Source organism: Echiichthys vipera, assembly GCF_963691815.1.
Source record: "Echiichthys vipera genome assembly, chromosome: 4".
Lineage (NCBI taxonomy): Eukaryota > Metazoa > Chordata > Actinopteri > Perciformes > Trachinidae > Echiichthys > Echiichthys vipera.
The window spans coordinates 15,276,254-15,288,850 of NC_139829.1; the positions used below are offsets into that span (position 1 = coordinate 15,276,254).

The following is a 12,597-nucleotide window of genomic DNA, read 5'->3' on the forward strand; positions in this document are numbered from 1 at the left end:
TCTAAAACTAATGAGGTCTAATACAGCAGTCTTGAAATACATATGAAGTGTCTATATTCTGTCTTAGTTGTTGTCATTTTGGTGGCTGAAGTTCGGGGTGATGTTGAATTGCATTGCGTTACACTGAGCGGTGTCTCTTGGTGTTTTTGTGGACATTTGTGCCTTTTATTATAAACAGGAAACCACGGGAAAGCGTAGTAGCTGACATGCTACAAAGGTCCCAGGCTGGACTCAAATAGATGGATGTTGCCGTTATGTTTTATGGTCAGCAGCATCTAGCTCTATAGACCACCAGGACGCCCACTGAGAGGTGTTTCTAATATTTAGTCTACTGTCGCTGATATGAATGGGACACTTGACAGAATACTAGAAACACCACTCAGCATAATGCAATACAGTTCAACTACAATCTCTACAGTCTTTGAATACACACTCAGATGCCAGTTTATTAGGTAGGCTACACCAAGCCAAAAATAACTCAGTCTAAGACAACAGCTATGCAGTAAATCCTTTGATTAAAGAAGTGTTGGTAATTTTGGAGGCTGTAGTTTCCGGTGCTGTTGAATTTTATTTCATTATCTTGAGAGGTCTAATATATTGTACACCATATATATCAATAAGGGTAGATGAGATATTAGATATTAGACCCTCCCACACTCACAGTTAGAGATGAAACGGTATGAAAACTTCATATCACGATTATAATGACCAAAACTATCAATATTATCACATATCGTGTTGTTAAAATGTAATAAAAATGTTAAGAAAACATTAAGTTTTATATAGAAGCACTTTTTGTTTGCATGAATATAAAAATAATAAAGTAGCCTTTTGCAGCAATTTTCTTTCTGCATGTTTTGCAGACAAGGTGACGATCTTTGATAAAGGCTCCCTCAGCACTCTGAGAAAAACCAAAATACAACCGCACTTATGAATTAGACACCCTTAGAAGGCTGAAAAATCAGTCACAGCCTTCCGCCATGTTTTCATTGACGCAAAACAAACCCACATTGCTGGGTCTGGGAGACTGTTGCTAACTTTGGTTGATGCTGAACAGTATTAACTGTGAGTTTTTCATAGTGCGGTAATCACACACGGTTTTAATAATAATTCAACCTTACACGGAAATACTAACCATCAGAAATTTTACCACACTTCATCATTAAACCAGTAAGCGGTTCAACTTACATTCCCCCAACACAGTTTTACCCAGAGCCCCAGAAATTTGCCAGTACTGACAGTTAGCTTGAAGTTCTTTTATTAAACAGACATTTGCATAAGAATATTAATCATATAATATAATATCAACTGAGAGTATGATAAATGCTAAAGATATTATAGTAGATTTTGATACAGAGCCACAATACAACACAAAATAACCACAGAATACAGCCTCCAAACTGACCAACACCTGTTTAAACTGTTTCAACAACTGAACATTATACCTGTCATTAAGGCAGGATTTATTGCAGAACTTTTTTATTAAATTACATTCATTTTGACTAGGTGTATTTAATAAACTGGCAACTGAGTGTATATTTATAGGGTGGACACTTTAACAGGAATGCCTGTACACTGCAGCCTTGTGCAAACTAATTTAACAGCTGTGCAATAAATTGTTCTTTTAAGTCGTTTACAGTGTTGAGATGTTGATACTGAGACTGTGTTAGAGAGGTGCTGATAAGCTTTCAGGTCATAGTTTGTGGTATTTTTGTGTTGGATTATACTGCATTTTAATGTGAGGTATTTTGTAATACAATACACCACCAATGACTACAACTTTAAAAAGTTACCAGACCTAACCAGAAGTCTTAAACAGCCCTAAAAACATACTTTTTTAATAAGCTTTATACTTAATGACTTTTCCTAATTTTAGAAGAATTGCTTATGACTTAGTGTTACTTTTTACACAGCATTATCCCAAAACCCAATCCCAAACAAGTCAATTTGGATGTATGTTAATAATGGTTCAACAATAACGGTAATAAGTTCAACTACCACATATGGGATAGTACATATTTTTCTTTGTCTGTATATGACTGACTTTTTGGTGACCAAACTGAACATATATTTGGTAATGCATGGCCCACAACATATAAAACATTAAAATATGTTCTTGCTTTATGGTCATTTCCATGTTTTGTCTAAATGTTCAAGCCCAGTTTGTAGCAATAGGAGGATAACCTCTTCAATAACTTTCTAACAATAACACATTGGTTTTCAATAGGGTAAGAATAAAAGATATTTAAAGGCACATAAAGTAGTGGGTGTGTTGAGACCCTAAGCAATAAGGGAAAAAAAAGCAACATGTGATACAGATTAAACAAAAACTTAACATTATAAGCCTCACAAAAAATGTGATTTATTCCAGGGCTGTTGTTTTCGATTGTATTATTACTGTTTATGCAGGTATCCCTGTATTTGTGTCCACAAAAATGCAAAAAAATGATGATAATTGTCACAAAATCCAGTGTAAATTCTATTTCATTGGATTAGTGTGAGTGACCACCTCTTAATCCAGCACCCTTTAATTTATACACACAAAAAAAATAGTCAAAAATAACTCAATCTTACCTAAAAGTGGATACTTATATGAATATACAGATGCCATGAACAGAATGTAACATTGGGATTTTGTCATTAAACTGGGGGACATGTTTTATTATTACACTTTTACTATTTATACCCTCACTATACGCATAACTGTCCAGACTTAAATGTCAGACCTGTTTCATTTTTATCATGGTGGGAGGCCCACGCTGCCCTGTATGTGGGTTGGAATCTATTCTGCATTGGCTATTATTGTATAACTAGTCATTATGCAATTATAATCTTGTATAACTCCTCTCGTTTTTCTGTGTTCCTCTAGTGTGTGTGCCCCCACTACCTGCATTAGGTTGTGATGACCCACACTACTTCCAAATGTATCTGTGACCCTCCCCAATCCTGACTCCTAATCTCTAATCCCTGACCTTTGACCCCCACTATGGGCAGTGTTGGCAGTGGGGTGGCAGGAGAGCAGGAGTTTGCCATGAAGTCTGTGGGTACGAGGACCACCCTGCCCAGAGCCCCTCCTCTCTCTCGCCGTTGCCCTGCCGACCGCAGCTGCAGTGCAGAGCGACTGCCCCGCCCTCCGGCGACTATATCTGACGGGACGGCTTCTAGCGATGAACGAGGGAGTGTTAGTATTGGGACTGGGACCTGTACCGGGACTGACCGGCCCACCGAAACAGCCTCCTCCACCAACACTGAATGTACCATGACGGCCCCGTCCAACAATAACCAGTTGGAGTGTGGCAATGGAGCTGGCAGGCGGGAGAGGGAGTGGGAGAGGGAGAGGGAGAGGCAGCGTGAGAGGGGGAGAGACAGGGACCGGGACCGAGACTGGGACAGAGAAAGGTTAGAAAGGGAGCGAGAGAGGGAGAGGAACCGGGAGAGGGAGCGAGAGCGAGTGGAGAGGGAGAGGCTGGAGCGAGAGAGAGAGCGGGAGAGGGAGAGAGCCAGAGAGAGGGAAAGAGAGAGAATTGAGAGGGAGAAGATAGAAAGGGAGAGGGAGCGGGAGAGGGAAAGGGAGAGGGAGAGGGAAAGAGACAGGCTGGAGAACGAGAGGATGGAGAGAGAAAGAGAGAGGGAAATGCAGGCTGCAGGTTTAGATGTTTGTGGGAACCTTGTGGGACGAGGAGCAAATGAGAAGAACAGCGTTGGCATGAACCACCACCAACACCAACACCAACACCAACACCAACACCAGCACCAGCACCAGCACAGAGAGATGGCAGCCGCCAGAGGTGACAGTGAGAACAATCCAGGCAGCCATAACCCTCCAAACCACAACCCGCCCAAGATCCTGCCAGTGTCTGGAAAACTGGAGCAGGTACTTCAAGATTTAGGACAGTGGTTCCCAACCTGGGGGGGGTCAGCACTCTCAAAGGGGGCTATAAAATGAATCTAAGTGGTCAAAAGATGATTATAATTTTAACCACTGCACCAATACTAACTACATCTTAGCGTTGGGTGAAGTAACTGGAAGGAGACTATCTGCAATAATGTATCTCTTGTTTCTCTTATTATCATCCTTCCTCCATCTCTTTCGTAGGCTATGCAGAACAACTCAGGCCTTGTTCGTCCCTCAGCCTTCAAACCAGTGGTTCCCAAGAGCTTCCACTCCATGCAGAACCTGGTGGGCCAGGCAGGGGCTGGGAGTGAGGGCAAGACTGAGGCAAGGAGTGAAGGGTTCAGTGAGAGCAGAGGAGGCAGGAGAGGCAGGGACGGAGCAGGAGGAGAATCAGGAGAGGTCCCAGAGGCCCTTCTCCTGGACCAGGACAGCCCAGTGAGGGTCAGAACTGAGGGTGGGGGAAATGGTAATGAAGTGGTTCAGGGAGGTATGTCTGATTCAGGGAGAAACTCCCTGACCAGCTTGCCCACCTACACAGGCTCAGGGTCCTGTTGTGGGCCCCCAGCCGTCCTGGGGCCTCTCAGTGCTTCCACCAGCCACATCAACAGGTTGGGCATGGTTGGGGCAGCTGCAGGCCTCGACAAGCTGGAAAAGCCTAGCTACCAGGTAAGGCCATCATTCATACTCACTTAGTCTGCTGCTTAATTCACTTTGCTGTTATCACTTTTAATGTATTGTGATGTGATTCTTTCCTCCAGAACGGGCTCAGCACCTCAGACAGTGGCCGGTCCTCCTCGGGAAAGAGCTCCTCTTCCTATCAAAGGCTGAGCCACCTGAGTGATGCCCCAGCACCTCTCCGCCCCTCCCCCTCCTCTGATGACATCATCCAGGACCTCGAGGACCGTTTGTGGGAGAAAGAGCAAGAGGTCAGAGGTCACTCGGAAATGTCTGATGTGCAGTTGTTTTGCACTTAGTTGTCTCTCCATTAATAAAGAACGAGGATATTTGGAAGCATTTAAGGGATAAGTTCTGATCTTGTGGCCTGATTACTCTTCATTTCTACCAGGTGCAGCATATGCGCAGAAACCTGGACCAAAGTGAGGCAGCAATTATTCAGGTGTTTGAGGAGAAGCAACGTGTCTGGGAGCGGCAGATGGATGAGCTGAGACAGAATTACGCCTCGCGCCTGCAGCAGGTAAACTTACTATATTGTATATTTTCATCCTCAGGATGTCACTGTACTTTATTTTTATTTAGTTGCAACTTGAATCTACATGCAACCTGTGTGAAATCATCTTTGGAGAAAGCCACATTATCTCTCCAAGGCTTTTAATGGGTCATTTTTTAATCAAGATACGGGTAAATGCTGGTAAAATGCGGCATCATCTGAGCCTGGGCATTTAGCCCAAACCAATCTCTGATATACAACACTTAATGGGTCATGACTTTAAGTACCAGAAGATGTTATTGCGTCAATCATTATTGCATTGATCTCTGCAAATATGTTCCACATATAGATGTATACTGTCAACTCTTACATTGTATATTGTCTGCAGGTTACCCGTCGTGCTCAGCGCTCCCAGACTGCCCTGCAGGCCCAGATAAGCCGTCTGTCCCAGGACAAGAGGAGGCTCCAGGAAGAGATGGCAGCTTTGCTGGCCCAGAGAGAGGAGCTGGAGAGAAAATGTCTGGATTACAGGAAGGAGCAGGCTGACATCTTGCCTCGTCTGGAGGAGACCAAGTGGGAGGTGAGATCCTGTATGAGTATATGACTTGTTGCGCTTGACTAGTTCAGTAAAATGTTATCAGGAATACACCATGGTAGACTGAGCAGTGGCGTAGAAGAGTGTGTGTGAAGCTGCGTATGACTTTAAATATGTGTACAAGTATGTATATTTACCACAGAACGTAAATACAAAAAAAATACCAGTCACCCACTCACTCATATTTTGTGTGGCAGGTGTGTCAGAAGGCAGGAGAGATCTCCCTGCTGAAGCAGCAGCTGAGGGAGAGTCAGGCTGAAGTGACCCAGCGAGCTGGAGAGATGGTGGCACTGAGAGGCCAGCTGAAGGAGCTCAATGCCCAGCTGAGGGAGCGGGAGGAGACAATGCTGGGCCTGAAGGACTCCTATAGCACCAAGAGTCTGGAGCTGGAGAAGTGTGAGGGAGATCTGAGGAGGACTCTGTCAGAGGTGGGTTTTCAATTACACATTAATTAATACTCAGTGGGTTTTAACACTGATGATTTGATAATAACAGGAAACCACAAATATATGAATAATTTACACATTAAATAGTCACCAAACATAATAAAAATCATGTACTGTTTATTAGGTTAATTGATAGATTTGTAAATTGATATTGTCACCCAAACATAGGGCTTCCTGGCATCAAAATTTAGTTTTCACAACAAGTCTGATGGGATGCAGGATTGGGATGCTTACCCCTAAATCTACATTGTTGAGAGTTTAAATCTTCCAAATCCTTCAGAGGGATTCCAAAGTCTTTGTGAGGAGACTATACAACATTATATGTTATAGCTGCAGTGATTGTTTCCTTTCTGTCATATGGGCTCATAAGCTGCTCACACACGTATTATAGGTATACCGTATATGGTGTCTATTCTATTACTAAAGAAGCAACACGTTTTAAGAGCAATCTCTTTTTAGGTACAATTTATGAGAGTGCCATGGAAACACAGAAACATTCATCAAAAATGTTATGGTAACATTCTACATCTCAAAATTAGCCAAGATGGATAAACGGCACATTTACAGAAATGTTTATTAATGTGCAGTGTATCTGTTAATCTAAACTGTATGAATAAATCATAAATACGTTTACATATAATATTTGAATTTAAAATAATGTCAGACAACAGCTTTAATATGCTAATTGCCTGGACTAAGAGAATGGCTCTCCCACTATCCATCAGGGCCCTCTACTTTCCGTGCTAATACTCTCACCTGATTCAACTGCAGTACAGTCATCCATCACTGCTTCTATTAGCCGTACAAATCCATTTTGCGAAGCATATGTGCATATGTGCATGCTTGCATTCATGCATGCCTGTGTCACAAACACAGCTGGGCGTGTTTTAATGGCTGTAATGATGTTTTTACAGATATATATTTATGTATGTTACAATGCACAATATTTATGCTTATTGTTTTATTCTTTTATTCTATTTTAATGTAGGTGACACCCTGTACACCTTAAACATGCTGACTGGATTTGACTTTACATATTGACAATCATATACTACATTTAAAACTAAACTACATTCTCCTTTGATATATATTTTCCTAACTGCAGGTGTCCGTCCTTAGAGAGAAGCTGGGTGTATTTGAGGCAGAGGTGCTGAGTTTAAAGCGGGCTCTGAGTGAAGTGAGCAGAGGAGCAGAAGTTGTGGTGAGCCCTAACTTAGCTGCTGCAGGACTGTTGCCACCCTGGGGAATTGTCCACTGCCCACGTAACCCAAGTGAGCCCTCGACCAACTCTCTCACTCCCACATCTGACACTCTGCTGAGTCTTCAGAGTGACGAAGCCAAAGCCCAAAGGCAGGAAGCTCAGAGACAGGAGAGGCAGCAACGTGAAGAAGCTCAGTGGCGTGACGTGCAGCAGCGGCAAGATGCACACATGCAGCAGGACATCAGAATGCGTCAGGAAGCCCAAATCCGACCAGAGGGCCAACTCCGCCAGGAGGCTCAGCTTCGTCAGGAGGCCCATTTCCGCCATGAAGCCCAACTACGACAAGAAGCACAGCTGCGCCAAGAGGTGCAGCTCCGTCAGGAGGCCCAGCTCTGCCATGAGGCCCAAATGCGTCAAGAGGCCCAGCTACGTCATGAGGCCCAACTCTGTCAGGAGGTGCAACTGCGTCAGGATGGCCACCAGCCGCAGCGAGGCCAGGAGGGTCACTGGGATGAGGCAGGGGAGCTGCGCAGGCAACTAGAGCAGCTGCAGGCCGCACTGCGCCTAGAGCGGCAGCAACGGGAACGTCAGGCCCTCAACTTCGACCAGGAGCGACACACCTGGCAGGATGAGAAGGAACGGGTTTTGAAATACCAGGCACAGCTGCAGCTCAGCTATGTGGAAACGCTGCAGAAGAACCAAGCTTTGGAAAAACGTATGAGCCAATTGGGAGCCAAACCCAACACAACGTCCACCACCACCACTATCACCACTACCACCACCACCTCCCCCACCTCTTCCAATTCTCCACCCTCGCCACCAGCCCTTTCACCTCTGTCTCCTCAGCCCCCACCCTCTCTCTCTGGCCCCATTGCCCTCACCATATCCCCTCCTTGTGAGGATCAGAAGGGCCCTCCTTCCCTCCACCAGCTTGCCAATCCCTGGGCAGGACCCTCACGCCTGGAGAGGATAGAGTCCACTGAGATATAGAGACAGCTCCATGACAAATTGTCCAGTTTAATACACCCCTCTCACACAAAACCACTTCAGCATTCAGTTGAAAAATTCAGTCTATAATAGAATAAATCAGTACAGTCTGACATACTTTTCAAAGCAACTATAGACACTAAACAGCAACAAAGGCCGACTTTGGAATTCAACAATATCAGTAACAAGCAGATCATCTGAACAGGAAGTTGAACTTTATTCAGTAGCATTTCTCTCATTAGTTGCACACTACTACATCCTACCTAATCAGTGATCATGAGAAGTGTGGCACACTGATGGATGGCAGAAAAGCAAAATGTTAAATGACAATGTTTAGATGTCAGCACTAATACAGGGGTCATTTAATGCCCATGCTAGAAAAGGACCAAGACAATCAGGGATATTGTCAACAAGAATATTATGCGGTATTTATTCATTGTAAGTCTGTGTCACTGGTAATGTAAAAGTAGAAATAGTGGTCAGAGTGTGTGATGTTAACTTACATTTTTTGGCCGGAGAGCGCCTTACTCCATTTTTCCAGCATGTATACAAGAAAAACTAATGCTAGGAATAAATGAAAAAAAAACAGGAGTGTGATTATCATTATCATCAGTGCTTTAATTATAATATCAGCAAACCAGTTACACAACATAATCACACATGGCTGGATTATTTCATTTAAATCCCAGCAGATATCAACATCAAAGGTCACGCAGACAGATTTTTGGTTCAGTTTTCAAGTCATTTCATACACGTGGTCCTACATGCATGACCCATTTAAACACACCATTAAGACAAAAAGAGTTTATATTTTCTACAAATTGAATGAAATAGATATGTTTAGCAGATAATCAACCCCAATTTAATATAGATTATGTTTTAAGATGTGGTAGAACGTGGTTCACCTTCACTGTAGGTTGTCTGCGGTGACTAAAAGCAAACGGTAGAGGTCATTAGAGAGCCTTTAAAGCTCTCACAACTCAAATTTCTGCAATGTGAATGGAAGCACACAATTTGAATTTGGTTATTATGATAATTGTGTTGTTTACTTTGTGCATTTACAGCCAAGAGATCTGAGAAATCAGTCAATACCCCCAAAGTTAAAAAACTAAAATTTATAGAATGTATGATATATTAGAAATAAATACTTATTATTATAGTTATAGATTGTAAATGTGTGTGTGTGTGTGTGTGTGTGTGTGTGTGTGTGTGTGTGTGTGTGTGTGTGTGTGTGTGTGTGTGTGTGTGTGTTTGTGTGTGTGTGTGTGTGTGTGTGTGTGTGTGTATGTGAGAGTGAGTGAGTGAGTGAATGAGTGAATGAGTGAGAGAAAAAACGGGTGTGTGCATGTGCGTACACATGAAAAGCTTCAGCTTCTGAGATTGAGGATAGAGGGAATAGTGGCAATACAGCAAGTGAAGATATATTAAGATAAAGGGATTTTCGGGGTATTTAAGTACAGTCAGATGTACATGAAAGCTTGACACAATAAGGGCAGCGAGTATGAAAGTTCAAACTGATGGAGCCTGTGTATCCTGGAAAACTCAACTTTCTTCTGTATAATTAATTCAGACAAAGCGGTGGAGGAGGACGTTTTTAAAAAATCTGAAAAATGGAAAGTCTGCCTCTTTAAAGGGAGCATTCAGGCTAACTGCACTATGTAGTGTCCTACACACAAGTTATGATGTACAGTAGACTCAGATGTGAATATCATGGCTTTTCTATGTGTTGTTTATGCCAGCATACAAAGATGTTGCTCAAGAATATTAACTTATCTCTAAGGTATTACATAGTATTATCATCTTTATTACTGTTATATTATGGTGATCTGACAGAGAAAAAATGTGCCATTTGAGCTTTACTTTATGTGTTTTTTTAACTGTGTAGATAGCCTATTGGCCTACCATAATGGTGCAATCATAGCAACCCTGTCCAAAAATGATGTTCCTTTTGATGTAGGTGATAAATGTAGTTACAGTATTGCATTGTTTAGAGAACAAAATGCTACCGATTTTATACATGTTTCAAATTTATTGTTTGCATTTATGTTACTAGTACTGTTCTGGCTTGATTAAGACCACACTTTGTTAAAATTCAGCAGAACCAATAAAGATATGTGAATAATTCAGCACTTTTTTGTTATTGAGCAGATCATTTGTCCTGTGGTTAAGGCTAAGCTGGAGTTTAGCATTTGATTCTGGCGTTCAAGGAATCATTTTTAGGATCATGAGACAAAGTTAGGGTTTATCTTTTCAGACTGTTGGTGATTCAATTTTACTCCACCAGACCCATTAAAAAAAGACAGCACTGCAGAAATACTTCATTAAGTTGCTCCCATTCTAGAATAGCAATATAATAATTAAAATAAACAAATATGTAGACATATGGAAATTATACTACAATATATATCAGTTTATATATATATATATATATATATATATATATATATATATATATATATATATATATATATATATAAATATGTAAAAATTTATAGGCTAGTACAAAAGAGAACAGCAATGTTAAAAATAATAATAATGCTGGAAAATAATGGTATCTATGATTAAGTGTGTTCAAATGCAAGAATAGTATAAGTAATAATATCAAAGTAAACCAGGGTATTGCAGTTCTTCCCAAATATTATTGTCAGCTGCACAGATGAAAACATAAATAATAAATAAATTATGGGGTTATAGCTGCTCATGGGTATGAAATAAGTCCAAGGGAGTGTACGACACTCTGAGGGAGGAGTTGAAAAGTTTGATGGTCAAAGGTAGGAATGATTTCCCCTGGTGAACAGCAGCAAACAAGATAGCACTGGTGACCATAGACACTTATAAAACAGCCTCAGCATTGTCCAGCAGTTGTTCAAGGACCTCAGCAAATAGAGACGTACCTGGCTCCTCTTGTAGAGAGCTTCAGTTTTCTTATTCCAGTCCAGTTTATTGTCAATCTACACTCCCAGTTAGAAAATTCAGAAGAAAAAAATAATAATAATCAATTCAATTTAATAATTAGCACTGATGCATTAACATCCGAGCAGCATTTTAAAGTAGGTAACGTTGGTTTAAGTAGAGATAATTTACTTAAGATTAGATTTTTGGCAGTTTATCAAGTCATATTGTTATATAGGACAGACAGGAAATGGGATGAGAGAGAGGGGGAGAAATGATGGGAGAAATGATTAGGATTAGGAGCCCTTGTTGACTAAATGTCTTCTTGGCTGATACAGTAAAATGGAGATATTGGGCACTAACATTATGTCCAGGGTGTCTAGTTTGCACAATGTGCTTCCCACATCAGGAAAGGTGTATTGATAAATAAATGGTCCTCAGAGGAAAGAAGTCTGGGTTCTTGCCTGGAAACAGCTGAGGTGTCCTTGAAATGTTCTTTCTGTAATGATGGGTGACCCTGTTGACTGTGGAGGAGGAGGAATATTGCATTTGTAGGTGTTTAATAAATAAATAAATACAAATATTTTATTTGATTTCATTTTGTGTTATAAAAAGGGCTGTGCTGAGGTAAGTAACGCATGTGTGTTAGTGGACGAGCAATTAAACGAAGCCTATTGTTACCTAATTAACTCAACACCTGTTGCATCCCTTGAAGAATTTTGCGATTACAAATGTGAACCGTGTCCCGCCTCGGCTTCCCTAGTTGTGCCGGCTATTGATAGTAGCTGTTAGCAACCTACTAAAGTTGGTCAGAAGAGCCAAAATAAAAAGTCAAAAACAGGCAAGTTTATCAACGACCAAGCAAGTTTACTAAGCCAATGGTAACAGTGTCAGCCAGGCGTATTATTGTTTTTGTATCGTTATTCGTCAGGCCATAACATTAGTGGTGGCGCTAACGATAGCTTTGAACGATGCTACACGTTAGCTCTTTTCAGATTACACACATTTATATTTATATCGGTGTCCGAGTCTCCCACGTTAGGGAGCATACTATTTATCTGCAAGATTAATTATAACGTCTCTCACTCAGTTTCTGTACCGAAATAATAATAATAATTACTACTATTATTATTATTAGTAGTAGTAGTATTAGTATCATTATTTTCTCCATTAACAGATTAGACGTTTGGATTTTACATTGTCGGAAGTTTAGTAAAAGAAAAAAAATGTAATCACAAGTCCACCTGTAGTTTTTTTTGGTTTCCACTTTTTTATTGAATTGTAACGAAGTGTAAACACTTAAAACAATCATACCTTAAGGTGGCCTCAGTGAACTCACCGTTGATGGAAGCTCAGTCTGTGATTGGACTTTTGTCATCAGGTCAAACATCTTGACAATGAAAATGTGATTAC

The 12,597-nt window shown here is 41.2% G+C and overlaps 1 protein-coding gene across 1 annotated transcript; it reads left to right on the forward strand.

Moving 5' to 3' along the window:
* Positions 1-3,610: 3,610 nt before the first annotated feature.
* lzts3b (leucine zipper, putative tumor suppressor family member 3b) lies at positions 3,611-8,295 on the forward strand (the record flags this gene model as incomplete). The annotated part of the gene is made up of 7 exons (XM_083913108.1): positions 3,611-3,874; positions 4,097-4,561; positions 4,654-4,821; positions 4,962-5,090; positions 5,452-5,643; positions 5,856-6,086; positions 7,210-8,295. 7 exons carry the CDS (start codon positions 3,611-3,613, stop codon positions 8,293-8,295), a joined length of 2,535 nt encoding a protein of 844 aa, XP_083769234.1.
* Positions 8,296-12,597: the final 4,302 nt, after the last annotated feature.